Source organism: Prinia subflava, chromosome 12, assembly GCF_021018805.1.
Source record: "Prinia subflava isolate CZ2003 ecotype Zambia chromosome 12, Cam_Psub_1.2, whole genome shotgun sequence".
Taxonomy (NCBI): domain Eukaryota; kingdom Metazoa; phylum Chordata; class Aves; order Passeriformes; family Cisticolidae; genus Prinia; species Prinia subflava.
In genome coordinates this window covers 172190-199009 of record NC_086258.1, presented here as the reverse complement: position 1 = coordinate 199009, position 26820 = coordinate 172190, and the positions used below count along the sequence as shown (strand labels likewise).

General features: G+C 47.0%; 2 protein-coding genes across 3 annotated transcripts in view; both read left to right on the top strand.

Moving 5' to 3' along the window:
• Positions 1-2407: 2407 nt before the first annotated feature.
• UAP1L1 (UDP-N-acetylglucosamine pyrophosphorylase 1 like 1) lies at positions 2408-23730 on the top strand. Its single transcript, XM_063408884.1, has 9 exons — positions 2408-2782; positions 10177-10381; positions 12325-12500; positions 13538-13710; positions 14537-14730; positions 15551-15691; positions 17211-17396; positions 18165-18231; positions 19118-23730. The coding sequence occupies exons 1-9, from the start codon at positions 2503-2505 to the stop codon at positions 19202-19204; spliced, it is 1509 nt and encodes a 502-aa protein (XP_063264954.1). The 5' UTR covers positions 2408-2502; the 3' UTR covers positions 19205-23730.
• A 1243-nt stretch (positions 23731-24973) lies between these two features.
• The window catches only part of MAN1B1 (mannosidase alpha class 1B member 1), a 34571-nt gene continuing 32724 nt past the window's right edge, over positions 24974-26820 (top strand). For both annotated transcript variants that reach the window (XM_063408883.1, XM_063408882.1), the window contains exon 1: positions 24974-25907. In XM_063408883.1, coding sequence (XP_063264953.1) covers positions 25779-25907 — 129 coding nt within the window. In that variant the 5' untranslated portion in view covers positions 24974-25778. The remainder of the gene's footprint in view (positions 25908-26820) is intronic.

The following is a 26820-nucleotide window of genomic DNA, read 5'->3' as shown; positions in this document are numbered from 1 at the left end:
AGGATAATTAGAAAATACCATGTTAAATTTCAAGAGGACATACTAAATGCTTATCAGAGGACGTAAAACCACAGAGTGGAGACATAAGGAGGAATAAAATATATTAACTTGACGCACAGGATGTCATGCAGATAAGCCAGAGTATGAAGAAATCAAACAGAAGAATTCCTGTAACATCAGAGTTCACAAGAATGTTTGAAAAATGTATGGACTCTATAAATATGCATGTACCTCAGTAAAGTAACAGCATATAAATAACACTGTTTTAATGTCCAGTGTGTTTTTTGGCTGTTTGCCAGGAGCACCCCAGTGCTGGACTTTTGTCTCTTATTTTTATTCCCTTATTAAACTTCTTAAAAATTTTGAACTTTTATTCAATTTTTCACACTCATGACTCCAAAGTTCAAACAAAGTTGTTCTTTGGCATTTTAGTTTCATTTATAGTATCCTCCTGCTCTTTACTTCTCAGTTCATGGCTCTTGGTTCCTGCAGGTTTGGTTATTCCTTCATCATCCCTTCGTCTTTCATAATTTCTTTTATTTGTCCTTGAATTTGTCCTGTACTACTTCAGTGATTCCATGCATTTTTAACTGTTATCTTTCTCATTGGTACTTTATTTCAAAAATGGGGAGCTGGATCTATGAGCAGGTGGCCTGAGTCTGCACCATATCAATACAGATGGGCCTATCCAACTCCTGCTGCATTGAGGGAACCCTGAGACCTTGCAATGTTTGCAAGTGTGAGTGTAAGATGGGGCATTGAGACGGCTCCTGGCACAGGTTGCACCAGGAGCTGGGGGTCCTGTCAGACACATTTCATGACCTCATGCCAGCCACAGGACCATGGCCCCTGCAGAGCAAAGGTTTGGCCACAGGCCCAAATTTTCAAGAATGGCAAGAAGTAGTACTCCAGAAACTACAGGCCTGTCAGTGTCATTTTAGCGCCTGGTAAAGTCATGGAGAAGATTATTCTGGGAGTTACCGAAAAACACCTGAAAGACAACACAGTCACTGGTCCCAGCCAGCATGGCTTCATGATCAAACCTGATTTCCTTTTATGGCAAGGTAGCCCACCTAGTTGATGAAGGAAAGCTAGTTGATGTAATCTTTTTGGATTCAGTAAAGCTTTTGATACTGTCTCTCATAGTATCCTTCCAGATAAAATGTCCAGCATTCAGCTGGGTAAACACATCATGTGATGGGTGAGCAACTAGCTCAGAGGTTGGGCACAAAGGGTGACAGTGACTGGGTGACATCAGGATGGCACTGGTGGGGTTCCGCAGGGCTCCATCATTGGTTCTGCACTCTTCAACATCTTTGTTGATGACTTGGACACAGGACTGGAAAGGAAACTGAGCAGCTTCACAGATGAGACAAAACTGGGAGGAGCTGTTGACTCCCTCAGTGGGAGGGAGGCTCTGAAAGGAGATCTGAAGGGACAGTGTAGAGAACTTGGCAATTACCCTCCATAAGTGGTTCAACAAGGGAAAATGTCAGATTCTGCACTTGGGATGGGGTAACCTTGGATATACAAACAAACTGGGGAATGAGATACTGGAGAGCAGTGCCATGGGAGGGGACCTGGGGGTCCTGGTTGATAGAAAGTTGAATATGAGCCAGGAGGGACATCTGTGTGCCCTGGAGCCAGGAGGGACATCTGTGTCTTGGGGGCATCAGGCCCAGCATCACAGGCTGGTCAAGGGAGAGGATTGTCCTGCTCTGCTCTGGGCTGGGGTGGCCTCGCCTCGAGCCCTGAGGACAGTTTTGGGCACCACAATATAGGAAAGACATTAGGCCATTAGAAAGTGTCCAAAGGAGAGCAAAAGAAGATGGTAAAGGGCCTTGAGAGGAAGCTGTATGAGAAATGGCTTGTATGAGAACAGCTTGTATGAGAACACTTGGTCTGTTCAGCCTGGAGGAGACTGAGGGGACACATCACAGTCTACAACCTCCTCCTGAGGGGGAGGGACAGACTCTGATTGCTTCTTGGTGGCGACCAGGGACAGGACCTGAGGGAATGGCCTGAAGTTGTGTCAGGGGAGGTTCAGCTTGCATATTGGAAAAAGGTTCTTCCCCTAGACGGTGGTTGTGCACTGGAACAGGCTCCCCAGGGAACTGGTCACAGCACCAAGCCCGACAGAGCTCCAGGAGTGTCTGGACAATACTCTAAGGCACATGGTGTGACCTTGGGGATGGTGCTGTGAAGGGCCAAGAGTTGGACTCGATAATCCTTGAGGGCCACTTCCAACTCAGACTATTCTGTGATTCCATGGGGTAAGCGCTGCGCTGACCGCAGTTCCTGCGGGGCCACGAGTGGGGCGAGCCGGGAAGGGACTCCGGGCTCCTCCGAGCGAGGAAGGCGCTGCCGCACCGGGAGGCGTGACCCACAACCGGCGGGGAGGGGTTCCGGGGGACGGGACGGCACCCTGCCCCGGCCCGGCCCCGGCCCGGCCCCGCCCCGCCCGGTGCCGCCGCGTCCCGCTCAGACCGGGCTCCCCACGCCATGGATCCGCCCGAGGAGGTGCGGACGCGGCTGGAGCGGTGCGGACAGGGCCATCTGTTGCAGTTCTGGGCCGAGCTGGACGCGGCGCAGCGCAGAGCGCTGCTGGCGGCGTTGCCGCCGGGGCTGGACGAGCACTGCCGGCTAGCGGCGGCGGCGGCCGGGGCCCGCCAGCGTGGCCCGCCCGAGCGCATGGACAGCCGGATGGAGCCGCTCCCCGCCGAGCTGCTCGGCAGCGCCCGCCGCAGCGGCCCCGCCGCGCTGCAGCGTTGGGAGGCGGAAGGTGAGCGGGGCGCGGGGCCGCCTGTCCCTTCCGTTTCGGGGCTGCCGGGGTCCGGCGCGGGGGTTCTGGGGCAGCCGCGTTCCGCCGAGCCCCAGCCAGTGCGGGGCGCCCGACAGTTCACCTCCGGCACCGTGTGCTGCCGAGGCCGGTGGCCGGCGGGTGGGAGCCGCAGGGACGGCCGGTCGGGCAAGGAGGGAGAGAGCAGGATCACGGCTACACCCCGGCCCTTAGCGCCGGCAACCGGTGTCCTCGGCCCGGGGAACTTCGGGTGAGACACCGAGTTTTCACTCTGCGTTATGAGGTGCAGCGGCCGAGGCCCCGCGCCCTTGCCTTCTAGGATCAGATCTCTACAACTCCGTGACAGGTAGTGATAGCCAAGTGGGGTTCAGTCTCTCCTCCCACATTAGAAGCGATGGGATAAAAGGAACGAGCCTCAAGTTGTGTCAGAGGAGATTCAGGTTTAATATGCATGAAAATTTCTTCACTGAAGGGGTGGTCAGTCATTGGCACAGGCTGCCCAGGGCAGTTGTGGAGTCACCATCCCTATTCAAAAAACAGGTGGATGTGAAGCTTAAAATACTCTTTAGAGGGTATGGGGATATTCTGTTAAAATACTTTACAGTATCTGTCATGAAAAATATGTAATACGAAAGGATTCTAAGGGGCTCCAAGAGAGTTGGAGAGGGACTTTGGTCAAGGACATGGAATGACAGGACAAGGGGGAATTGCTTTTACACTGACAGAGGGCAGGGTTAGATTAGATATTAGGAAGAAATTGTTCCCTGTGAGAGTGGTGAGGCCTTGGCACAGGTTGCCCAGAGAAGCTGTGGATGCTCCATTCCTGGAAGTGTTCAGGGCTAGGTTTGGACAGGTTTTGGAGCAACCTGGGATAGTGGAAGGTGTTCCTGCCCGTGGCAGGGGGTGGAAAGAGGCAGACTTTAAGGTCCCTTGCAACCCCAAGCATTCTATGACTAGGAGCCCCTGGGGAGGGTGGGAGCAGGGGGAGGTTCATTGCTGCTGAAGTGGGTAGCTGCCTTTATGGGAGGATGAGCTCCCAGCCCCACCAACAGGTGCAAAGGCCAATCTCAAGTGCTGATCCCCATCTATGCTGTGTCATGTGTGGCAGGAGGCTGATGGGATCTGGGAGCAGAGTGGATGAAAGAAGCCCAGGAAAGTCCATAATCCATGTTTTCTGGGGCCTGGTAGGTGTGGGTGTATGAAAGCTAGGGGTAATGGGGAAGATGGTGGCTGGATGTGCTCTTCCCACAATATGTAAATCTTACATTGATATCCTGTACTTTTTTCTAAGTGCACACTCTTATTTATTTATAAGAGCTCATATATGTCTTGGAGCTTTCTTTATAAATGATAACAAGACTGTTAAAAATAATTTTCATAAAAAAAAAGAAAGCCTGTAGAGATACTTGCCGAAATTTGCGGTTGTAGAGATACTTGCTTCTAGTTTGACAAGTGGCTGCACAACCTTGGCCCCATGTTGCCATTAAAGAGGTGAGAATATATGGGCAGAGGAGTCAAAATTTCCAAGCAGAAACAAAAATAGAAGCATCAGGGTCACAGGGCAGAGGAGCTTTTCTGCTGTGTCAGACTCCACTCATGGGGCTGAGTGGTGATGGAGGGAACATAAACTGGTACAGTGAATCATAGAATCCCAGAAGGTTTAGGTTGGAAGGAACCTTAAAGCCCATCTCATTCCACCCCCTGCCATGGGCAGGGACACCTTCCACTATCCCAGGCTGCTCCAAGCTGTGTTGTGCCTGGCCTCGGACACTTCCAGGGATCCAAGGGCAGCCACAGCTTCTCTGGGCACCCTGTGCCAGGGCCTGCCCACCCTCCCAGGGAACAATTCCTTCCCAATATCCCATCCATCCCTCCCCTCTGGCAGTGGGAAGCCATTCCCTGCATCCTGCCCCTCCATCCTTTGTCCAAAGTCCTTCTTCTGCTCTCCTGGAGCCCCTTTAGGCCCTGGAAGTGGCTCTGAGGTCTCCCTAGATCTTTCTCCAGGTGAACACCCCCACCTGTCCCAGCCTGGCTCCAGAGTAGAGGGGCTCCAGCCCTTGGAGCATCTCTGTGGCTTCCTCTGGAGTCGCTCCAGCAACTCTATGTCCTTCTCATGCTGACAACCTCAGAGCTGAAGGCAGGGGTCTCACCTGAGCAGGGCAGAGAATTCCCCTCTCACTTGCTGCCCCTTGTGGTATCAGCCCCAGGCACAGGGGCTTTCTGAGTGCCAGTGCACTTGGTCAGGGCATGTTGAACTTCTCATACATCACACCCCCAAGTCGATCTTGGCAGGGCTATTTGAGGGTGTCACAGGGAGGAGGAAGGGATCCTTTGAACCCTAGAGGCAGATGGGACTGGGTCAGGGCCCCACAGTTAAGCTAACAGCTTTATCAAACTGGGTCACTTGTCCCCAGCCAGCTAGGTGAGTGAGGAGCTGGTGTGTCTGCCTTGTGCTGCTGGCCACAGCATGGAAAGGAAGAGAAAGGAAGGCCAGGCTACCTGTGTGGGCTGGCCTTGCTGGTTGCAGCACTGCCTGCAGCAGTCCAGGTCTAATATGTTTGAGATCCTGCCATTGTTCCCAAATCATCTGGCCCTAAAGTCCAATGGCTCTAGGCCACTTCAGCCCTGTAGGCAGCCTGAATGCCTACCAGAAGGGGTACACACAGATGTTCTGTTTCTTTTGGTTCATTTTTGTGATCTCTTTAAGGCTGAAGAGGGATTTTATTTCCTGGAAGAGGGCAGTCAGGAGCAAAGACTTTGTTCCACTGAACCCAGGCATTGCTGTGTGTCCGTGCAGATGTGGCAGCATCCCTGCATGGCACTTCCCAGTGTAACTGGTGTCATGGGCACAGCCTTTGCGGGATCGTGGGTCTCTGAGGGGATGCAGCTCTGAAAGGTGTTTGTGGTGTGTTGAGCAGGCTGGGAGCAGATGAACCATTGCAACCTGCTGCCCAGTGCCCCTGAGGCTGCATGGCTGGTACAGCCTGTGGCTGTGGGGTCATCATCACCCTGAGCTGAGCTGCTCTGTGCTCTGAGTGTCTGAGCTCCCCACAGCTGCCACCTGCATTGCATCCGCCAAAGACTGAACAGCTGAAATGATGTCTCCTCCTTCCCTGTCCCTCTTTTTCTATGATAAAAAAGATGGACAAAAGAACCAGACAACTAAAAACTTGTCTTGGGAACACCTGAGATATTTTTAATAGTTAAAAAACTAATACTGTTGTTACCGTGTCTCAGACAACAAAACTGCCTAGTCACATTTGCTTTCAGATCTTAAACACTGACTTTTAACGATCACGTTTTCCAGGCAGCCCTAGGAATGATGGAATAAATCAAACACAGACGCATTTTTGCATTCTGTCAGTATTTCATTAATGAAATCAAAGTCATGGCCATGGGCTGAGGTGTACCCCATTTCATCAGAGAGTTTGATAAGCCATTTTGGTTATCTGACTGCTCTGCAAAATTGAAAAGTTTGGAGTCTTCTTCTCTTGCTGACTGCTGTTGTAATGGGACTGATGTGCCTGTTCAATATGAGAATTCAGTCTGTTCTTGCAAGACCAGTCTGTTCCTCCTACAAAATCTATTTTTGTTTTTTTACTTTTTATGCAGAGTAGGACTGACATCAGCATTAGTGGGTGTCTCAGCAGCCAACACATTTTCTCTTTAGTTGAGCTGTTAGTATTTCATATGTTGCAGGAAATAAGGTGGATTTTTTTTCAATGGAGATAGATCTTTCCATTGCAGCCAGAAGAGTCGGTTCTTAGAAACTTTAGTTGTGAATATTGGTAATATTACAGTTGGGAAGTCAGAGCAGAGTTACTTACTCAAATTTTTTGAGTTATTTGTTTTCATGGTGACCTAAGATCAGAACTTGGAAACCAACTCTCCAGTTGTACCATAAATACTGAGAATGCCATAAATGATGGGATGCACTCCCCTGTCTGGGTTGTTCACGTGCGCCATGGGGACCCCTCCTGGAGTATGGCCCCATCAGTGTGCTGGATTGTAAATGTGGCGTCACTGATGTTATCATTGATATTGCTTTGGGCTTAATTTTATCCCACTGAGGTTGTGGTTTCAGTCCCTGCAGTGAGGGGTGTAGCAATGTGAGAGCGATGCTTAGGTCCTGGAGAGCGCCTGATGTCTCTTAGCCGCAGGCACACTGCTACAATATGGGCTTCTCGTTTGAAGATCTGAAAGCTGTTTATTCAGGAACACCGGCAGGAATAACAAAGGGGTCCAGGGATCCAGGATAGAGGTTCAGGGATGCAACAGCCTTGAATAAAATCCAGGGACGAGAGCGAGGAGGGGGCCAAGGGCACAGGGTTATAAATGAGACAACTGGGGAGGGTCTGAGGTTCAGGGTCCAATAGGGATGGGAAAAAGTGGTGCAAAGGGATAAATATAAACTAAGGGGACCAATGAGGTTACAGGGGTGTAACATTGCAGCAAAATTAACCCAATGGGGTTCAAGAGAAGGGAGAACATTTTAGGAGGATTGCATGTATGGTGAGCGGGGCTGAACAGGGTAACATAAACTTAACAAACCAACAGAACGATGAAACTTAAGAAATATTAAGGTGTCTGCAAAGGCCCATGGGAGGTAAGTTTTCCTCACCATGATCTAAAAGGTTATCTTTTCCCGTTTGCCTCTGCCCTTCCAGGGTTGAAGCACAGCTACCTTAGGGATAAGTCCCTGGGCCTCCACAAGAGGAGGAGACGGATGTGAGATGCCAACTCCCTCTTGGGCAGATCCCATCCCCTTGTCACTGCATGGAAAACTTCAGAGAACTGCTGTCTCCTGTGGGGCATCTGCATTTCAGTGGAGTGACGCCAGCTGTGGTACCTGTGAGCTGTGGCTGAGAACTTCAGCTCCTTGATGCTGTGGGGCAAAGTGGGGACCTCCTTGACTTTCCCAATGCAATGTTCACTCCAGAGTGTCATGTGAATGATGCCTTTGGTCACAATCTGTTGCTCTGCAGAAATGTCTAATTTGGGATCTGTGGGATGTGGTCTGTTGCATCAGAACCTGAGTGCATGTGTTGGTGTGAGCCTGGCAGTGCAGGGGGCAGATGCAGCAGAGCAGGTGCCTGACTTGTTCCACTGGTGGGTGAATTTCAATTGCACCCCAAAGCAGCACCTCCATGCTGCAGCAACTGAGACCAGCAAATGCTGAGCTCAGACCTCAAGCAGCTTTGGTTTAAATTGCTGTGAAATACTTTAGGCCAAGTTTCAGTTCTAGATTATTTAAACAAAAATAATTAAAAAAAATATTTTAATAGCCCGTTTCACAGAATGGTTTGGGTTGGAAGGGATGTTAAAGACAAGATTACCTTGTTCTAACTTTCCTGCCATGGGTGTGGATGCCACACACTGTATGAGATTGCTCAGGGCCCTGTCCAACCTGACATTGAGCATTTCCAGGGATGGAGCAGAATAGTTTGGAAATGTCCCACAGGGCAACTTTTTTAGGATTTTTTTTTTCCCTCTATAAGTTTTTTCTGAGCTGGATCCCAGTAGGGAATCAGCCACCACCTGAGCCAGGGCATGAGAAGGTTTGGAGCCATGCTCTGGTACGTCTCCACTCAGCTCTTTCCTTCTCTTGCAGTGGTGCCCTGTGCTGGCAAACAGCTGAGCACACAGGAAAACCATATGATGGGACTGGGGCTAGTAATCCTAGTGTAAGTAATACCTGAGACCATCTGCTCTGTACTTTGAGTCTCATAGGCAGCTCAGTGGAGGCACAAAGGAGCCACTTATTGCTTGTGGTTTGTTGTGAAATGCTGGATGTCTTACTTCTGAGCTCACCCAGATCCTCCATATCTTTCACATTACCAATTTAAACCTATTCAAGCTTCTCCTGCTATCCAAGGACCTCCTGAAACTTTGAAATTCCAATATTTCCCCCAACTATTCCACTATTTCCACTCACAGGTTTCTTCTTAGGAAGCTCTCCTAATCTCACTTGAAGGATTGAAGATCTCCAGAGGTGGCTTCCAGCTCTCACTCCTGTGGCCCTGTGACCCCAGAGGGTGCTCTACAGTAGAACCATGGCTGTGGAACTGGCTCCCTGTGTGCCTGGACACCACCAGCCTTTTTGGAAGGGGTGTGTTTAGGGAGAAAGACTTGTGTTACTGCTGTGGTAAGACTGAAACTTGTAAGCATGGGAAGGGGAATCGTGTTACTGCAATGTCATGGACAACTTAAGTCTTTGCTGAAAAAATTGCTGGAAGCTGCAGTTTTGAACAGAATTAAAATTGAGCCAGGTTGTTAAAACAGCAGTTGGTACTTTTGCTCTATTGTTCATTTTTAAATGAACCAATTATTTAAAGATTAGCATAAACTCAATCCTGGATTTTTTTCTAATTCAATTTCTTTGATCCCTATATCTTTCAGTCCAAATCACAAATGTTTTAGCCTCTGCTGTGGTTAATATGGGGTGTTTGCTGAAGGCTGGTGTGCTCCACAGGTTGTCCTTGGCTGCAGGAGCAGTGGCAGTTCAGTGCTGTGCAGTGGCAGAAGGCCGTGATAGCTACTGCAGCAGAGCTGTGGCTTCTGACATGGGCAAGCCCTATGTTCCTTGCATTCCTGGAGAAACTCAGTGTTTCCTAATGAAAAATCTTTCTTACAGTTGTCAGTCATTATTGTGATGCTGGCTTTGGAGAGGTCAGGGACCAAAGTCTGAGAGTGAGCTGAGTGTTTAGTATGTGCTCTGGTTCTTCTCCAGGTTCTGGACTTCCCTGGTTTGTCAGGAGCACTGACACTGGTTTCAATTAGATTATGGAAATTGTGGCTCCTGCAGGCTTGGCTGTATTACTAGCCCTGACTGCAGCTGTGTTCAACTTCAATTGAAGCTGGAGCTTCAATTGAAGGTACAGGTAATGGATTAAGGCAAATTCCAGAAATCTCCATGCTTTACTCAAGATGATGAGACTTGGCTTCTCTGGGATATAGAAATGCTAAGGGACCTCTGGAGGTCTCTAGTCCAACCCCCATTTGGAGGCCAGCCCAAGGCCAGGCCAGCTACAGCTTTACTAAAGTAAGCCTTGAAACCTTAGGGAACATTGCTTCCTCTCTGGATGTCTTTTCTAGTGCTGCACAACCTCCTTAGTAAGTTCTGTATACTAATTTGAATCTCCTAAGCTGCAGCTCATGGCTATTGTTTTTGCACCAATTGTTGCTTTAGGTGAGGAAACTGCTGTGTCCAGGAGGTAAAATGAATTTTCCCCTGTGTGTGCAGTGAAATATTTCTCTCTGAGCTGCCAACATTGAACTGGCAGCTTTTGGCTGTTGCCTGAGCTCTGCAGAAGGTTCATGGGGTGTTGATTCCTTTGGAGGGTCTTATGTTCCCTTGGGCTTTTTTTCCTGTACAGGTTTATATCAGATCTCACAGAACAAGGTGGCAGTGCTGCTCCTGGCTGGAGGACAAGGAACCCGTCTGGGAGTCAGCTATCCCAAGGGCATGTACAATGTGGGATTGCCCAGTGGCAAGAACTTATATCAGATCCAAGCAGAAAGAATACGCAAAGTGGAGCAGCTTGCTGGCAAGAGACACCACTGCAAGTGTGCCATTCCCTGGTAGGTGACCTAAAGCCAGACCTGCTGTGCAGGGCTTTTTGCATTCCAGTCTTGCCCATGTTGTCTTCAAGAAGGATTGAGCTGAGTGCTGTACAGAGACAGGTCAAGGGGAGCCTCTTGTTGGCAGGATTTGCGATGGCAGTGGCTGGAGGAGCGTGCAGAGGGATGGGAGGTGCCAGGTCCATGTCTGCAGACCTGAGGGATTGTATACTGCATTTGTATCACTGACCACAGCCCTAACTGCTCTACCTTGCTGGGTTTCCAAGCAGCTACTGGCAATACTGTAAACAGCACTTTTCAGTGATTGGTGCAGATGCTTTAAAAAAAATTTCATCCATTTCTACTTTCTCAGGTTCCTGCATAGAGGACAACCTAGAGCTTGCCGGCCAAGCCCTTCTTCCTGCCCCTGTCCGTAATCTCTGCAAAAAGCCTCTTGCTTTGTGTTCAGGCCATCTCCTGCTGTCACTGTTTGCAGTTTGCCAGTTCTGCTGGCTGCTCCTGGCTTTCATAAGAGATGAACCCTGGGCAAAGTGCAAAATGTGAATTCCCTGTGGGATGTGGTGGGTGAGAGGAAGGCACTGCAGATGTGTCTGGAAATGTTTTCTACTAAATGTTTCTTGGGTGATTGAAGAGATGGGGTCCCCATGGTTTGCATCATGAAGCCAATTTTATTGAACACACTGCTAGTTTATGTACCTTACAAGCATAACAACCATATCTATGTTTCTTAGTAACATTACTTAACCGTGGCCTAGTATAGACTTGTGTAGGCCTGTACTGTCTTGCATGCATACATACACCTTGATCTTTCTTCAGGGTCTTGCCTCGACTTGCCAGGGCTTGTAGCACATCTGCTACAAGCCGTGGCACATCTGCTTCTGTAACGAGTTCAGCAGTACTTTGAGTCCTGCTTCTAAGCTGTATTCGCACAAATGTTCTTTGTTAGACCATTGAGGACTATGTAGAAATACCCTTATGGAATCCGGGTCTGGTCTGAGGCAGGGTTTTCCCAGTGAAAGAGCAGGTGTCTAAGGGCTTCAGGTTGCCACATTGTTTTACAAGTTGGAGGTCAAAGTTGATTCATTGTTTCCTCGTGGAAGGTGAATCCATATTGTGCTTCTTCCTGAAGCCTTGTATGCAGGACCTGAATTGCAAATGCATCATCGCTGGTGCTGGAATCCAGGATGCCATATCTGTTTCCAGTTCCCTTCCCGAGGGTGAGGAGGCAGTTGAAGCAGTGTGCTGCTCCAGTACACCTGAGCCTGGGCTATGCTGTGCTACAGAAATGTAAATCAGGGATGGGGAATTGAGGTGCAGGCTCTCCTGTGTTGTTTCCTCATGCTGACAGAGGACCCTGTATTCCTTTGCCGATAGTTGTTGAAGTTTGACAGGTAGATGGTGAAGGTGGTTTTTAGACAGTAGTGAAGGAGGATAGTGGAGGATGAGAGAGAAGCAATATGGACCTGAAAGGAAAGGAAGAAATAGAAAAACTTATGACAAAAACAAACCATGCAGGCAACATATGGAAATACTGCTGTTTGCCTTTGCACTGAAGAGGTGCTGGCAGAGTAAACTGGTCAGAGTTTCTAGAGACATTTAGCATAATTTTGAATCTAGAGTGAATGAGGCTGTTTTCTGCCCTTTGTCTTGTTTTCCAGCTCATCCATATATCCAGATGTTGTTCACATTCAGGGCAAGGCTCTTCCATCCTGGCTGGAGCTAGGCCAGGGTAGCATCGTACTCTGATAAGGTTGTAGGACCCCATTCAGCCTTACCACAGAATGAGTACTGGAGGAGAGCTCTCATGTGCAGATGCTCATGATAGGATCTTGCTATGTCTCTCATTTCATGCTCCTGGGATTCCTCTGTTTTGTGTTCAGTTTGTAGTTTTGCCTTTTGCTTGTGTTGTTCTTTCTCATTGCCCAGCCTCCATTCCTGCCCAGGTATATCATGACAAGTGAGTTCACACTGGGGCCAACAGAAGAGTTTTTTGTACAACACAACTACTTCAGCTTGGATAGATGCAACGTTGTCATGTTTGAACAGAGGATGCTGCCTGCTGTCACCTTTGATGGGAAGGCTATCTTGGAGGAGAAAGGGAAAATTGCCATGGCTCCAGGTACCTGCTGTTTCCTCTTCCATACTGCGGTACCTTCCTATATGTTGATAGTTGCTGTGGGCCATCAGCCAGCCCAGACACAGAGCAGGCTTTGGGGAGCAGGGTTAATGCTTCCAGTTAATCTGGAAAGGTTCTGCTAATGTTTCAGGTAATCAGGATCATACCTCTGCTTAGTTCTTGCTGGAGATTTGACCACAGCACATGTTTTTTATCCAAGTCTGGGAATGTTGGCAGGATTAGGAGTGCTGTGGCTGCAGGGTAGGAAAAAAGTGCATTAGCAGAGCTCTCTATGAGGTCTCTGGGGTGCTGCTTCCTGTGGTGAAGGTCAGGGCCTCAAGGCTGATAGCTGGAAATGGGTTAAAAAGCAGCAAGAAGATGAACTCTTTTGAAAACTACAGCAATGTCTCATGTAATGTTCTTTTCACCTAAACATGGTAAGAGACTTGGTGATGGCAGCCCAGTTGGGACCATGTTGCAGCTGCAGTGTGGTTCTCCTGAGCTGACAGGGCCATCCCAGGAGGAATTGTAAATGGGTGATCTGTGATAAATATGAAGGTGTCTTTTGTACAGCTGCAGCTGAAGCCTTTAAAAAGGCATTAAGAACTTGTAGGGGGAAGTTAAACAGAGAATACAATTTATTTTAGTCTTTCTCCAAGAAAGAGAATAAATACGCTTTTGCCCTGTACTAGAGAAGAAGTGTAAAAGACTTTTTCCACCCTTTGCATAGATTTTCCCTTTAGTGTTCTCCCTCTGAGAATCTTCCTAGCCTTCATAAAGTCTCATAATTCTGCTCAGTGAGCCTGGTCCCTGTGGTCCCACTCTTCAAGTGAGAGAACTGGGGTGAAAAGAGGAACATGCTGCCCTGAACTGTGTGGCAGAACTGGAAATAAAATCTGGTACCACTTGCTCTGGGCTAGAAAGCATTCCCTACTCTTCTGTTCAGAAAAGTTCAGTACTTTCTGCTTTTGCTCAGCTGCAAAAAACGTCACCTCAAAGTCATTAATATGCCAGACTTTCTCTTTTCTCTTGCATTGTAGATGGCAATGGTGGCTTATACCGTGCTTTGATGGATAATAAGATCTTGGATGATATGAAGCAGCGTGGAATCCAGTATGTCCATGTATATTGTGTGGACAATATCCTCGTGAAAATGGCAGATCCAGTCTTCATAGGTTTCTGTGTTTCCAAAGGGGCAGACTGCGGTGCAAAGGTGAAGCAGTGCTAGCACTCGGCTGGTTTCCCACGGGGAGTTTGGGTCTGACGACGCTTGGAAGCTGTGGGCTGCGGGGAGCTTACATGACCTGCAGTGTTCAACGCTTTGCCCATCAGCAGCTCACTCTGAGCTGATTTAGAGTTGCTTGCTGCCTACACTGCAGTTCAAACCCCTGCCTGTGGGTGCCCTCTGTTCTTCCCACAGTACTGTGGAAAACAGACTTCAATTAGAGCAAGGACTATAGCTGCACAGGAAACTGCAGCTGGAATTGCTTTGCCTCTATACCCAGCTCTTTCTACTAAGGCACTAGGGCTGTCTACAAGCCACATTGGACTGGTCTGTGTTTTATAAATGTGCCTTCAAGTCTAATGGAGGCATTTCTTACACTCTGCTGTGGAAAATGGGGAAAGCCTTTACAGCCTGGATTTTGTTAACCTAAAGCAACAGATGCCTGAAGAGAAATTTATGTTTGTTGAGTCATTAGAACTGTTCAGGCACATGGGGAGTTGAAGGCTGATAGCTGCTAACAGCTTTCTTTTAATGCCAGATCCAAGTCCTTGATAAGAAAAGTGCCCCTCAGTATTTTGATTGCTTTTAACTGGTTTGTCTTCTGAGAAACTGTCAAATTAAGTGGTTCCATACTGGGGTTTATGTTGAATTGTTGGGCAAAATGTGCCTCCAGGCTGCTCTGTGTCCCTTACACAGCCCTGATGTGCTGTAGGATCAGCAGGCAACAGTCCCATGGGATTGTTTGTACTTGGGAGCTGGAATAGTCCTGGGATTTTCTTCCTCTTTGTCATAAACCTGTGTCCTGTGGCTGCAGGTAGTGGAGAAGGCCTACCCGACAGAGCCTGTTGGGGTGGTGTGCTGTGTGGATGGAGTGTACCAGGTGGTGGAGTACAGCGAGATCAGCCCAGAGACTGCACAGCAGCAGCACCCTGAGGGAGGACTGATGTTCAGTGCTGGCAACATCTGTAACCATTTCTTCACTGTTGAGTTCCTGGAAATAGTGGCCCAGTAAGTCCCAGCAGACCTTCTAGGTAGCTGTGCAGCCCAGAAATGCCTCCAAGACCAGGTGTTCCTGTTTCCCATTCTGTAATTTCAGTTGTGGTTATCCCCTGTGTTGCCTTTCACCTTCTCTCTCTTCCAAACAGTTCCAAACACCTGAGTCCCTTTTCTGACAGCCCCAGCCTATTCTTCAGGCCCTACCCAAGGAAGAGGTTCCCAGGTTCCCTGTAACAAAATCAATTGAGATATACCATTGCATGATCTTCCTGGGCCTTAAAGGGTGAGCAACTGTGCAGGCTGCGCTATGGTCAGTGATGCAGCACACCATGGACTTCCAGTGGGAATGTCACCCATGCCAATGCTTGAGACAACAGAGCTTGCAGGAGAGGGTGAAGTTGTGGGTGGACTCTGTACCTTGGTGTTGAGGAATGGGTATGTGATGCTGGGCATTCAGTGAGCAGCTGTACAACCTTCCTGAAGAACTTGAACCACCCTTGCGTGAGGGATCTGCTCTGCTCCATTTTCATTCCAATCAGGTAACAATTTGGGTTGCCTCTTTTTTTGTAACCTCTGCCTGCAATTTCAGCTTGATGCAAAGTTCTCCCTCTGCTCTGACTGTCATGTCCCAGTGGTACAGAGAGTCCATGGCCAGGCTGCTCTGCTCGGGGAAGTGTTTCCCGGATGTCACTTGGATCACTTGGGAGGAAGCAACTTTCAAACAGTTGAGAGTTGACCCAGAGCAGTAATGAGCCATCTGCTTCCCTCAAGTGTATTGCTTTTTTTCTAAGTGGGCTTGAACTAAATAAAATGGTTTCTTCTCCTTTTGCAGGAAGTGGGAGTCACAGCTGAAACATCATGTAGCCATAAAGAAGGTGCCCTACATTGACAAGGAGGGAAATCTGGTAAAACCACTAAAACCGAACGGGATAAAGCTGGAGAAGTTTGTGTTTGATGTGTTCCAGTTCTCTAAGTTAGTGACAGACATAATTTTACTTTTCTCCTCCCCTTCTCAGTGTTTGTTTGAATGACTGTAGGTTGAAACAAGCCATGCCAGGGAGCACATGGTTTGTGGGTGGCTTGTTATGAAGGTTATTGGATCTACACCCAGCTCCAATCCAACAGTAACGCCGCAGGCTTTAAGAGGAGCTCACAAGGCACTCAGTGCTTGCGCCTGCCCTGCTCCCAGACTGGTCATCCTGCTGAGGATGTGTTGGCTAGCCTGGCCTCTGCCATCCTGGGAAAAGTAAAAGGAAATTGAGTGCAAAGCCAATGAAGCACATGTTGGAGTATTCAGACTTGCAAAAATTGGGTCTTTCAACATTGTAACTGCAGCTCTGGTTACATTTTTGGGTGGTGCTATGCCAGGGCTCAGCTCACATCCTTTGTGCTCGGAAACGTGGGGTCAAGTTATGGATGCTGTGGGAACTGTCAGTGTTCACTTTCCAAGTTCTGCAACATAGCTGGGAGTGCTGTGACATACGTAGTCAGGGGTACTTATGTCTAGGGAATATAGGATTTTAGCAATTAAGCACGAATGTTGTTATAAAATATATTTTTCCAAGGTCTCAAATTCAGCAGTAAAGATTTTGTTCTAGGCTTAAATAAGTGCCAAAGAGAGACCTCAGGCAAACTGAATGATCCTTGTTTGGGGATAGTATTTAGGTTTTTATATTATTTCCTTTAGAATAGAGAGCTCAAGGTTTGAATGAGTCTCTGTTTCCTGACATATGTTAAATAAAGTAGTGTCAAACTAAAGACAAAACCAGGATGATGGGAACACTGCTGAGTTCTGAGCTGTGACAGGACTCATTTGCAAGGAATGGTTCCTTGAGTTTTTTTAACAGCTCAAAACCACCTTGGCAGCTGTGCCTCACACATGAAGGGCAGAAATGCACAGATGTTGCTGTGGGACTTTTTAATTAGCACTCCCATTTCTGGTAAAGAGCTGTACTTCACATTCACCTGTGAGACCTCCCTTGTTGCTTGTTTGTCCTTGGGAACTGGTGTCCTTAGCTGGTCCTTACCTACAGACTTTCAAGTGGGGGGCATTTCTGGGGCATGGTGGGGTGCTCTGCAGTGAGTGGACTGATCATGCTGTGCCCAAGCTCTAGACAGTGTTGTGCTCTCTGTCCTGCTGTGCTCTGAGCTGTGTTGTCCAAGAACCTCCCACTGCCTAAAGATGTTTCTATGGCATCTCTGCAGAATTGTTGCTTTTTCTTTCCTCTGAGCACAGCTCCAGTAGGTTGGGAGGCTGCTGCTATGTTCCCAAAGAGACAAGACTTTTTATGTTTTTCCATTCTACAGCCCTGGTACTCCTTGGCTCTTCAGATGAGCGGTGGGCTTCCCTTGGCTTGACTGTGTCAGGCTGCATACGGTGCTTCTCCCAAAGATATATATGTGCCTTTCCCCATGAATGTTGTTGTTGCATTAGTGGGGCTGATCACTAGCTCTGGTTTTCATGATCATATTTTCTTCCCTTTGCTGGGCAGGAATTTTGTGGCATTTGAAGTTCTGAGAGAAGAGGAGTTCTCGCCACTAAAAAATGCAGACACAGCTGACAAAGATACTCCTACCACTGCTCGGCAAGCCCTCCTTTCCCAGCATTACCGCTGGGCTCTCAAGGCTGGGGCCAGATTTGTGGATGAAAATGGTTGCAGGATACCAGAAAAACTCAGGTATAAATCTGTGACCTTCTGCAGCTTCTGTGATCTGCAGCTTCTCTGCTGGAAGTGCTTAGCCATGCCAGCTTACCAATGGCACATGCCGGGCTTTCCAAAACTGGGCATTAGTGTAGCCACAGGGTGGCTCGGTGTGATTTTTGTTCAGCTGGTCCTCTTTGGATATGCAGGTTGATGTCTATTACAGTTCCTGCTCCTCTTATGACTGTGAGTGGCCCAGGTAGTTAGCACATGGGGCTCTGGGCATTTTCTCTGGCAGATCCCTGCTCTTGGGCTAATGAGTTGGCCTTTCCTATAGCACCTTGTTAGACATGGGCAGCCTTTTCTATCACTTTGAATTTAGCAATGCAAGGAATTTTAGTCTGTAGGCCCTGACAGCTTTTCTGACTGTGGCTCCAACAGGATTCTCAGGTGGTGTTGAGGATTGGTCGTGAGAGTCATTACCAGTTTGGATACCTTCCTGCATCATGTTTAATGGAAAGCTGCTTTTACTCCACGAGGCCATTACTTTATCAGCTCATAGTTCAATAAGTTCATTTTACTTGAAAAGCATCTCTATAAAACTGGTGTTATGGTTTTGCTGAATAACATTTGGGACCTGTTAATTCCTTTTTATTTTCACACTTTGTTTTCACATAATGTCTGGTGTGTGTGACTATAACAAATGTCTTATCCTTCTGGATATCCCATTCTGGACAGTCTTTTCACGAAATGCACTGTTTTTTTACCCATGGCAGGAAGTTAATCCTGTGTTCTCTTCTTTAGTCTCTCAGGAACTGAAGATCCTCCGGCTGTGTGTGAAATTTCTCCATTAGTGTCTTACTTTGGAGAGGTGAGAATAACTATCTATGGAGGCATTTTTAAAAGTGTGCAGGTATGCATCCGATTTCCTTCCAAACACAGGTGTTTTCTTTAGCCTGAGCTTGCTAAGAAATGGTAAGATCAAAGAAACAGAGACTTGGGCTCTCTGTTACCATAATGTGGTTCCATTATGATTTACTCTTCAGCAGTTTGTTCACTCTCAGTTTTAGCCATGTGTAAAATGAGATTTGCAACAAGGCTGCAGTTTCATTAAGACTCATGAGCACTTTGAGATTTTAATGAGAAGTACAGAATATTCAAATTACAAAATCCCTGGGTTCTGTGCTCATTTGTGCCCATCTCCCACAGTAAGTGAATCCTGACTGAGAAATATGATAGGTGTGTTGGCTTTAGGGAAGTCATTTCTCAAATTTGTCCCTCTGAAAAGAATTCATCCTGAGAAACCGGCATCCATTTAGTAATGAGAATAGGAGCTTCCCTGTGTTGCATGAACAGGATGAGAAATAGTAGATTGCAGGAGAATGTGTGGGCACTCTTTGCTAGGTTTCCATGTGTTAACTTGCAGACCAGCTACCTGCACTAGGTGTATTCCTCAACACATGCAGGTGGTGAACTCATTGCAATCAATAGATTGAAAACAAGGCTCTTTGACTTTCCTTTGCCAGGATTATTCTAATGTCAGTTAAAGACACACCTTCCCATGCTGCCCTCCCAAGAAGCTTGTTTCTGACATCAGGTTTTAGGGTTCCTTAGCGCCTCTTTCTTGAACCCCAGAAACACTTTCTGTCACTGGGGAAACTGTTACTGTTGTGTGTCCCTACCCTTCATCAGTCACTCCTTGAGGACTTAAAACAGTGCATTTACAACCTAACAATACTGTTCTCACACCTTCTCAGGGTCTGGAGGTGTACATGAAGAACAAAGAGTTCCCTTCTCCCTTTGTACTCGACGAAAACAAAGCGGAAATCCTGGAAAATTCTTGAAGTGGGAAGCCTTTCCCTCTCAAATCAGATCCATGTTTGTCAGATCCATTATAAGAACTGACAGTACTAAAATGTCAGCTATGAAGTGCATAAAAAAAAATTGCTTTGCAGTGTCTGATGCCAAATCCTCGCAGCAGTTGTGCGAGCTCCCCAGTTCTGTTTGCTAACTTTGAAGGTGTTGCCTTTTACCTCAGTCTATTTTGTATACTTGGATGTGAGTGTGGATTAACATTTTCTGGGTGCTAAACAGATTCTACATTTCTTATTTACGGTTGCATATGAATATGGAAAAGAGCCAGTCAAGGCCTGATAAATCAGTTTTGCCTTCAAGGAGATTCAATTTCTTCAGTGCCTTGTTAGGTATCTTGTTTGTGTTGGTGTGGTGGTTTTTTTGGTTTGGTTTTGTTGCACAGCTGCAGTCAGTTTGAGGTCTCATCCTGAAAAGTATGGAAGGACTTTGGATACCGAGGTTTTCTCTGCAGCTGTCAGTTTTTTCCCTAGAAGAGAACACAGGATTAACTTCCTCCTGTTATAAATGAAAAGCTCCCAGAAACATCCAAATTGAAATTTAGCAATAATTTTAATTGTAATTAACATAATTAAGAAAAAGGATACATCCAGATTAAATGCATTTCATTCTCTATAAAAGTAATTTAGCAATATATATGTTCAAAATACAATATCACAAAGCAAAGACTTACGGCTGGGTACCGCACAGGGCCAAATCTCCTGTAGCGCATACGATCTAAATTTAGTTCTACCTTTATTTTTATAGTTTTATTAACACCCTTATCTCCTCCCCTCTTTGATTGTTTCCTCCCAGTTTTGATTCTTAAAGTTTGCGTCTCTTTCTTCATCGCACCTGCTCCAGTTGTTATTTGAGGGTCTTCTGACTCCTTTTGGTGGTCGCTGGGATGAAGGCTACTCCTCTTCCTTGTATGTCCTTTGTTTGACCTTGCAAGTTATACATATGTGCCAAGCTAGTGTTAGACAACTAAATAGTTAAGTTCTATTAGATATAGCCAAAAAGTAACATCTGGCCTTATCTTAGTTTTCCTGGACTCTTTTCAACCCCTTTTTAGCATCTTCAAGGACACTACTCCCTTACTAACTGTTCTTGGTCTAATGTCCTGTTTTCTCATGGTATTTTGCCAAGGAAAAAGGGGTGGGGGGGCTCTCCTAACACAATGCCTTTATCTGAAGTTAGTTTTACTAATTCTGCTAATATTGATTAAATATAAAGTTACAATACTAACCTATTGATATTAAGTGATATTGAATATATATATTGTTACAATTTAGCACTAACCATGCTCATTCATTACACTGCTGTGGTTAAAAACCAGTGCATTTCTTCAAAAGATTGTCAAGAACAGGATATCCAGTTTTTTTGTTTCTGTGCCTAAGCATTGCTTGAGGTTTGGAGTCCAATGTAGTACAGACTAGTTTTGTATCTGGGCTTGCTGGTGTCATGCCTAGACTGATTGCTCCTTACAGTTGTAATGACTTGGGTTTTTTTAATCAAAAAAAAAGATAATATTTTCACAACCCTCTGCCCTTCCTGACTATAACAGTTTTCCTTTCCATTTCCAAGGCCTTCCCAAGGCTCTCTTCAGGTACCTGAAAGTAGTAAGAGAAACAAATCCCAGTGGTACATTTAATACCTAACCAAAACAAAAAAAAATCTATTCTCAGCATCAACAGGGCACAGAGTTGTTGTAGGTTTGTTCGTAACTGGACAGAAACACCAATTATGTAGTGGTTTCACGTTCGCCTGTGTCGGCCAAATTTAGTGTAGTGGTTTAAGTGACTTTTCTGCTGTGAGATAGGATTTGGAGAAAAAGGCAAAATAAGCCCAACTTAAAAGTAAACATAGTTTTAATAATACACACTAAAAAGAAGGAAATAAAAAATCAAAAATGAAACTTTCAGAACACTCTTCCTCCCTATTAAAGCTTTCACTTTCCCACAAACAACATAAAGAGACAAAACTTGTAATTTTCAGTCAGTTTCACTATTTAAAAATAATTTTCTATTAGTTCTTTAGGGAGAGGAGTCTCTCTTAGTCTACCATGGAATTTCCCCCACTGAAAACCTAGAACAGTTCTCTTGTGGGTTTTAACTGTCACAAAAACAGCCACCCAGGAAAAAAACCTGCTTCTGTGAACTCCCCTCCTGTAAGCAGTTTCCCAAGCTGCTTATGGGTCATGGGAACTCAGGTGGGTGGGGTGTCACCTTTTAAAGATGAACAGCTGCAAAGGCAAAGGATTCTTCATCTCAGGGAACAAAGATGTCTTCTCACTTCTTCACTGGCGCAGAGGACTTCTCATCTCTCGCTGTTCAAGCATCTCATGGGATCACAAGAATCACAGATTCTAATTCAAAATTACTCAGTCCATCACAGACACCTTTGCTAAAATCCACAAATCTAAACAATCATCTCCCCAAATGCACATTTTCCCCATGATTTAAAGGGATAATCTACATATAGAGTTCATTACCATGGCTCAATAAGAGAAATTCAGCCTAAAATGGCAAACTCTTCAATCTCTCCTCCCAATAAGTCTTTTCACTCTCAGTGACTTCATGCTGTGTCTTCTCTACATTCAATCACTTTGTCTGTTCTCACTTAGGGAAGGGACAGTGCCCTGGAAGGTCTGTCTGGTGCTAGGAAAGAGTTAAATCTACCCAGGCCTGAGGTGGTCTTGTGATTTCTGCCGGGCAGCAGCCTGTAGGATTTTCCCTAAAAAAAAAGCCACATGGATCTCGGAGCGGCCTGGCTGGTAGATGCCTCCTGCTCCCACCCCTGGGTCTCATCCGGGGTGACCCAGCTTGGAGCTGCCAGCAGAGGCTGCAGACTTCTCTCCCCCTGCTGAGGGGAAGGGCTCCGGGCCACGGCCCGGCCTTGGGCCGCCTTCTCCCCTAAAGGGGGCAGCAGCAGGGGGCGGTGACAGGATGTTTTACAGCTGCTAAAAACCCGATCTGGCCTGGAGGATATTCTCATCCCCTCTCCCAGCCTGAGAGTCACCGAGCCAGGCAGGCCTCCCGTGAAAAGCCCGGGCCGGGCCGTCCTGGCTGCCCCCTGCACAAGAAGAGAGCCGGGCCTACTTTCTTACCTCGTGTGAGGCCGGAAGGAAAATGTCATTTTCTTGGCTAGGAGCCTCCAATATTTAACCCTTGGATATTCATGGAGACATACTTCTTTCTAATTGGTTTGTCAAGCTATAACTTCTTAAAAAATCACTTCCTAGCCAAACCACCACAACAGTAAAACACCAGCCTCCACTCCTACAGTTTTTGCCCAGGTGATTTTCCAGCACTCTTTCACTTATGAAGTAATTCCATAGAAGCGTTTCTTTTAGATCTGTTACTAACTATAGTGTAAAGATACTGCCCCAGAAAGCTCATGCCCATCTGATGCAGAACCTGTGCTGAGCATACTCGAGTAATTTCAGCCTTGGTGAGGATGCATCAGGTGCACTCTCCGGTGGCTGGCCTTTGCATCAGGAATATTTCATACTCTTCCCCTAAACATGGTGTTAGAGAAGGTAGTGAAAAAGACGTTTCATCTGAAATACTATTTCATGTATCAGCTTCTACTGAGAAACTGCTTATGCTATTTCATTAAGCATAATTAAGTTCCATGGCTTTCTGCAATTTCTTATGTGAAGCTCTATACAGAATACTAGAGAAGGGAATGGGGAAGTATAAAAATTACTTTGAGAGTAAATACAGTTTGTAAGTATGCTCAAGTTTTCCAAAGAAAGCATTTAAATGTCAGTATCAGAGTTTTTGGTTGTAAAGTGTTTCTGCATGAACTTGAGTAAAGATCCTTTCACACATGCAGACCAGCTAATGACAGTTCTGATTACCTCAGCTGGCATGTGTAGCCAGTAATTCATGTTTGTAGTATAAATGAAGCATTTGTCCTTTTCAACCAATTCTGTAGTGTTTTTGCAATGTTTCTATGACACATTCCATTCCTGTCAGTCAAGTTTTATATCTGAGAACAAATTATGTTGTATATTTGTGAGTATTGCTCAGCAGTTCAAGCACACACTTCTTTTACACTGGGCTGTGCTGTAAAGATTTCTTTTGCTTTTTCTAAAGTTCTTTCTCTTTTGAAGCTTCAGTTTCCATGCACACAGAACAGAGCTGCTGACATGGTTTTCAAGGTTGTTTTCAAGGAGAAGATAAATTAGGATGCTGAATGCCTTGTCTCTTGTGGGTTTTTTTTTTGTTTGTTTGTTGTTGTTTTGTTTTTTGTGTTTTTTGTTTGTGGGTTTGTTTTGTTTGTTTGTTTTTGTTTGTTTTTTGTTTGGGGTTTTTTGGGTTTTTTTTTCTATGACTCTTCACATTTTAAACTGGAATATAGAACCAATTTTGAGAGAACTTTACAAAAAAAATCTGTCTGGTATGTACTCATTATAAAATGAAAAAAAGTACCTGAAACAAGGGAAAGGCCTGTAGTACTCCAGAAACTTCTGGACATCTAAGCATTTTTAACAATAAAGAAGTTACTGTGATTTCTATGTGTTTGTCTGTGTTTCTTGTATGTGAGAAAAACATTTGTTGTCTCTGTCCCTATGGATGTTATCACCACAGCTGCAGGATGGTGTCACTGGATGGATCTGGAGGCTGCAGTGCCCACTCTTCAGATTATAAAGGGCATATGGAACTGAGCAAAGGGTGATTCCTGAAGGGGACTGACATTGTGGGATTTTTTTTTTCATCAGAAAACAGAATATTGTGTTCTTGTCTGCAACGCTGTATATTTTTTCCAAGCTTTTCAGCTTATTTTGTTGAGGGAAGAGAGTTTAATTGCACGTGGTGGTTGTCTTATTTCAAGTCGGTTTGAGTCATATGGTTCTGAGTCAGTCTCACAGCTGGTGTGTAGGTAATGAGCACTCACTGCAATGCAACTTTTACTTTGCTTTCTGATTAGAGGCACTTCTAAAACTGGGCTGTATTTATAGCACAATCAGCAGGGAAAGGCAGTACTACCTCACAAATGGCAGATTGTCCTCATTTGGGGGTTTAGGACTGAACCTAGCAAATGTCAGAAGCAAATCTTCCTTTCCTACCTCTTTCCCTCTGTTTCTCTCTTGACACCCGTGTGAAGGCTGCTGGGGATTTAAATGTGTTTTAAAGTTACATGAATCAGTAGTTTCCTGTGATAGGAAAATAATACTAAAAATGAACACATGCTTTAGGCATCTTATTGTTCTGCTTGTTTATGTGCTGTTCATATCTACCAGGAGTTTTGATTAGTTTTCTTAATAATGAAATGCTCAGAAAACACCAAATTTTCAGTTTTATCTTGAAATCTACTCTGAGGTGGATTCCAAATGTAAATGTTTAAATCATGCATGCTATCCTGCCATTTAGGCACAGCTAGAGGTGAAATCAGTGTCAGCATTTAGAGTAGCAGTCTTAAAGCAGTTGTTTCAGTGCTGCCTTCTTCGTATTGGACTATGAACCTGAGCTAGAAGTTATTACAAACCCGGTCCTGCTATGGCTCTGAATATGTACATCACTAAACAATGCTCTTCCCTACTCCAACTGAATATGTCCCTCCTTCTCCCCAGGAACTCTTTTATTGCAGAGGGAGTGACATAGGGCTGGAAGGCTGTGAAGGAGCAGCTGAAGGAAGGAATTGTGTGGGATGAATGCTTCCTGGTGCATACCAAAATTCAATGCCAGGTTTTATGAAAGGGTTTATTTACACAACTGGTTGCTTTTCACCCACTCACATACATCCTCTCAGATTCCAGTTGTCTGATCTCAGGCCCTTGTTCCCGCACTGCCTGCTGGAAAACTGTGTGTCTTGGTTTTTCGGTGGCAGGTGATAATGCCATCAGACAGCACTTTCCTGTCCTCTCGGAGGCAGCAGCACTTAGGGGTTTTCCCTGGCCGTGCTCACTCTCCAGATGGGCGGGAGGAGCCAGTGTCCTCCACGGGTCGGAGCGCCTCACCACAGCGGCCTGCTCCCAGCTCCATGGGGACTTGCAGGCCATTTACTGAGCTGATTTTCCTTATAACCTCCCATATGCACGTCTTCATTTCCAGTTCTTCCATGCTACTGACTCTGTGACGAGTCTCTATATTGTACTCTTACAACACCGAAGAACGGCGAGGACTCCCAGCCTCTCCTCTGCCTCACTGCCCACCCTGGCAGTTGCTGTCCTCGCTGGGCAGGACGCAGTTCAGCGAGGTGCGCTGGGACAGCCAGAGACAAGGGCAAAATCAACGCAGCCCCGAGCAACCCCGCGCCGGCCTGAAGCCGGAACCCGTGAAGTAGGTGGGGGGCTTGGGCCGGGCCCATGCCGAGGGCTGCGGCCTCGGGGCGCCTCGGCGAGTGCGTAGGCTGAGACCTCCGCCTGCCCGCTCGCGGAGAGGCCCCGTCCCGACGGGGCTCCCTCAGGGCCGGTGCCTCCGCGGCGCTAGATCCTGCCTCGCGCCGGTACCACGGAGCTTGGCTGCGCCGGCGCCAGAGCGGCACCGGAAGCGGTTGCCGGAAGCGGCCGTGGCGTCCCGCGGGGCGATGGCGGCAGGCGGCCCCTGAGGCGCCGCCATGTACTCTGGTGCCGCTGCGGGACCGCCGCGCCGGGACTTCATCTCCGTCACTCTCGGCCCGGAGGAGGCGATCGGGGTCGGTGGCTACAACAACAGCAAGGCTCGGCGGCGGCGCTCCTGCTGGAGGGTGAGGGCCACGCGGGAAGCTGTGCGGTTCCGGGGCTATCCCCGGGCTGGCTGTGGGGGCCACCTGGCGATGGGGGAGGGCTGTTGTACGATCAGGAGTGTCCCAGGGCTTAGGTGCAGCTGGAGTGTCATGCGGACTTGGCGTGGTCCCCCAGTTCCGAGTCGGGCAAAGGCCCCGACCATGGGGCCTGTGGCAGCCTCGCTCTGGGCTCTTCTCTCGGGGTGCTCGCGGGGCTGCTTTCCGCGGGGTAGGGCTGTGTAAAGCGCGGGCTGGCTGAGCTATCTCCACATCATGTCGTAATTTTCACGAACAAAGCTGGGACGGGGACATACAGTAAAATCCTGCCCTCTACTAGTGGACATTTTAGAGGCAACGCTGGGCGCTCTGGACAGGAATGAGGGGATTGAGATTTGGTCTCTGTGACTTTGTTCCCTGTCTTAAGGCTTAAGGAGAGAGTCCTGTCTTCTGCCTTAGGAGAGTAAAGGGAATAGGTCTACTTTCAGTGTGAAAGCTGAGTTTGAGGAGAGGGGTCCTCTGGCAGAGGTCTGGGAAATGACTTTTTTGCTTGTGGGTAGAATGGGCAGGCAGCTTCATGTGGGATGGGAGTCTTGGACTGGAAAGTCTTGTGTGGGAAAGGGTGAGTCAGAAGGACAGGATAACCCTTGATACAGGGAGATGATGTTTATGATCACCTATAGAGGCTTTACAGGTCATCAGATGAAGTATTTGAAGAGCTTGGTTAGGCACACAGTCCCACAGTTCTCTTTTTATTACCAGCTAGAGAGATATGGGCCCAAGTCATCACCCTTCATTTTATCCTTATTCTTGGTGAGCAAAAAACCAGTAAGATGGTGGTGCCCTCGTGTGTTCTTGTTCCTTACTCCTACCCGTTCCAAGACACCACAGTTAAAGC

What these genes read in the sequence shown, in the direction of transcription:
- UAP1L1 (XM_063408884.1), top strand. Translation starts at nt 2,503, where the DNA reads ATGGATCCGCCCGAGGAGGTGCGGACGCGGCTGGAGCGGTGCGGACAG. An exon ending in GATGTGTTCCAGTTCTCTAA is followed by an intron (nt 15,692 to 17,210) that starts GTTAGTGACAGA and finishes TTTGCTGGGCAG; the next exon opens with GAATTTTGTGGCATTTGAAG. An exon ending in AGGATACCAGAAAAACTCAG is followed by an intron (nt 17,397 to 18,164) that starts GTATAAATCTGT and finishes TCTCTTCTTTAG; the next exon opens with TCTCTCAGGAACTGAAGATC.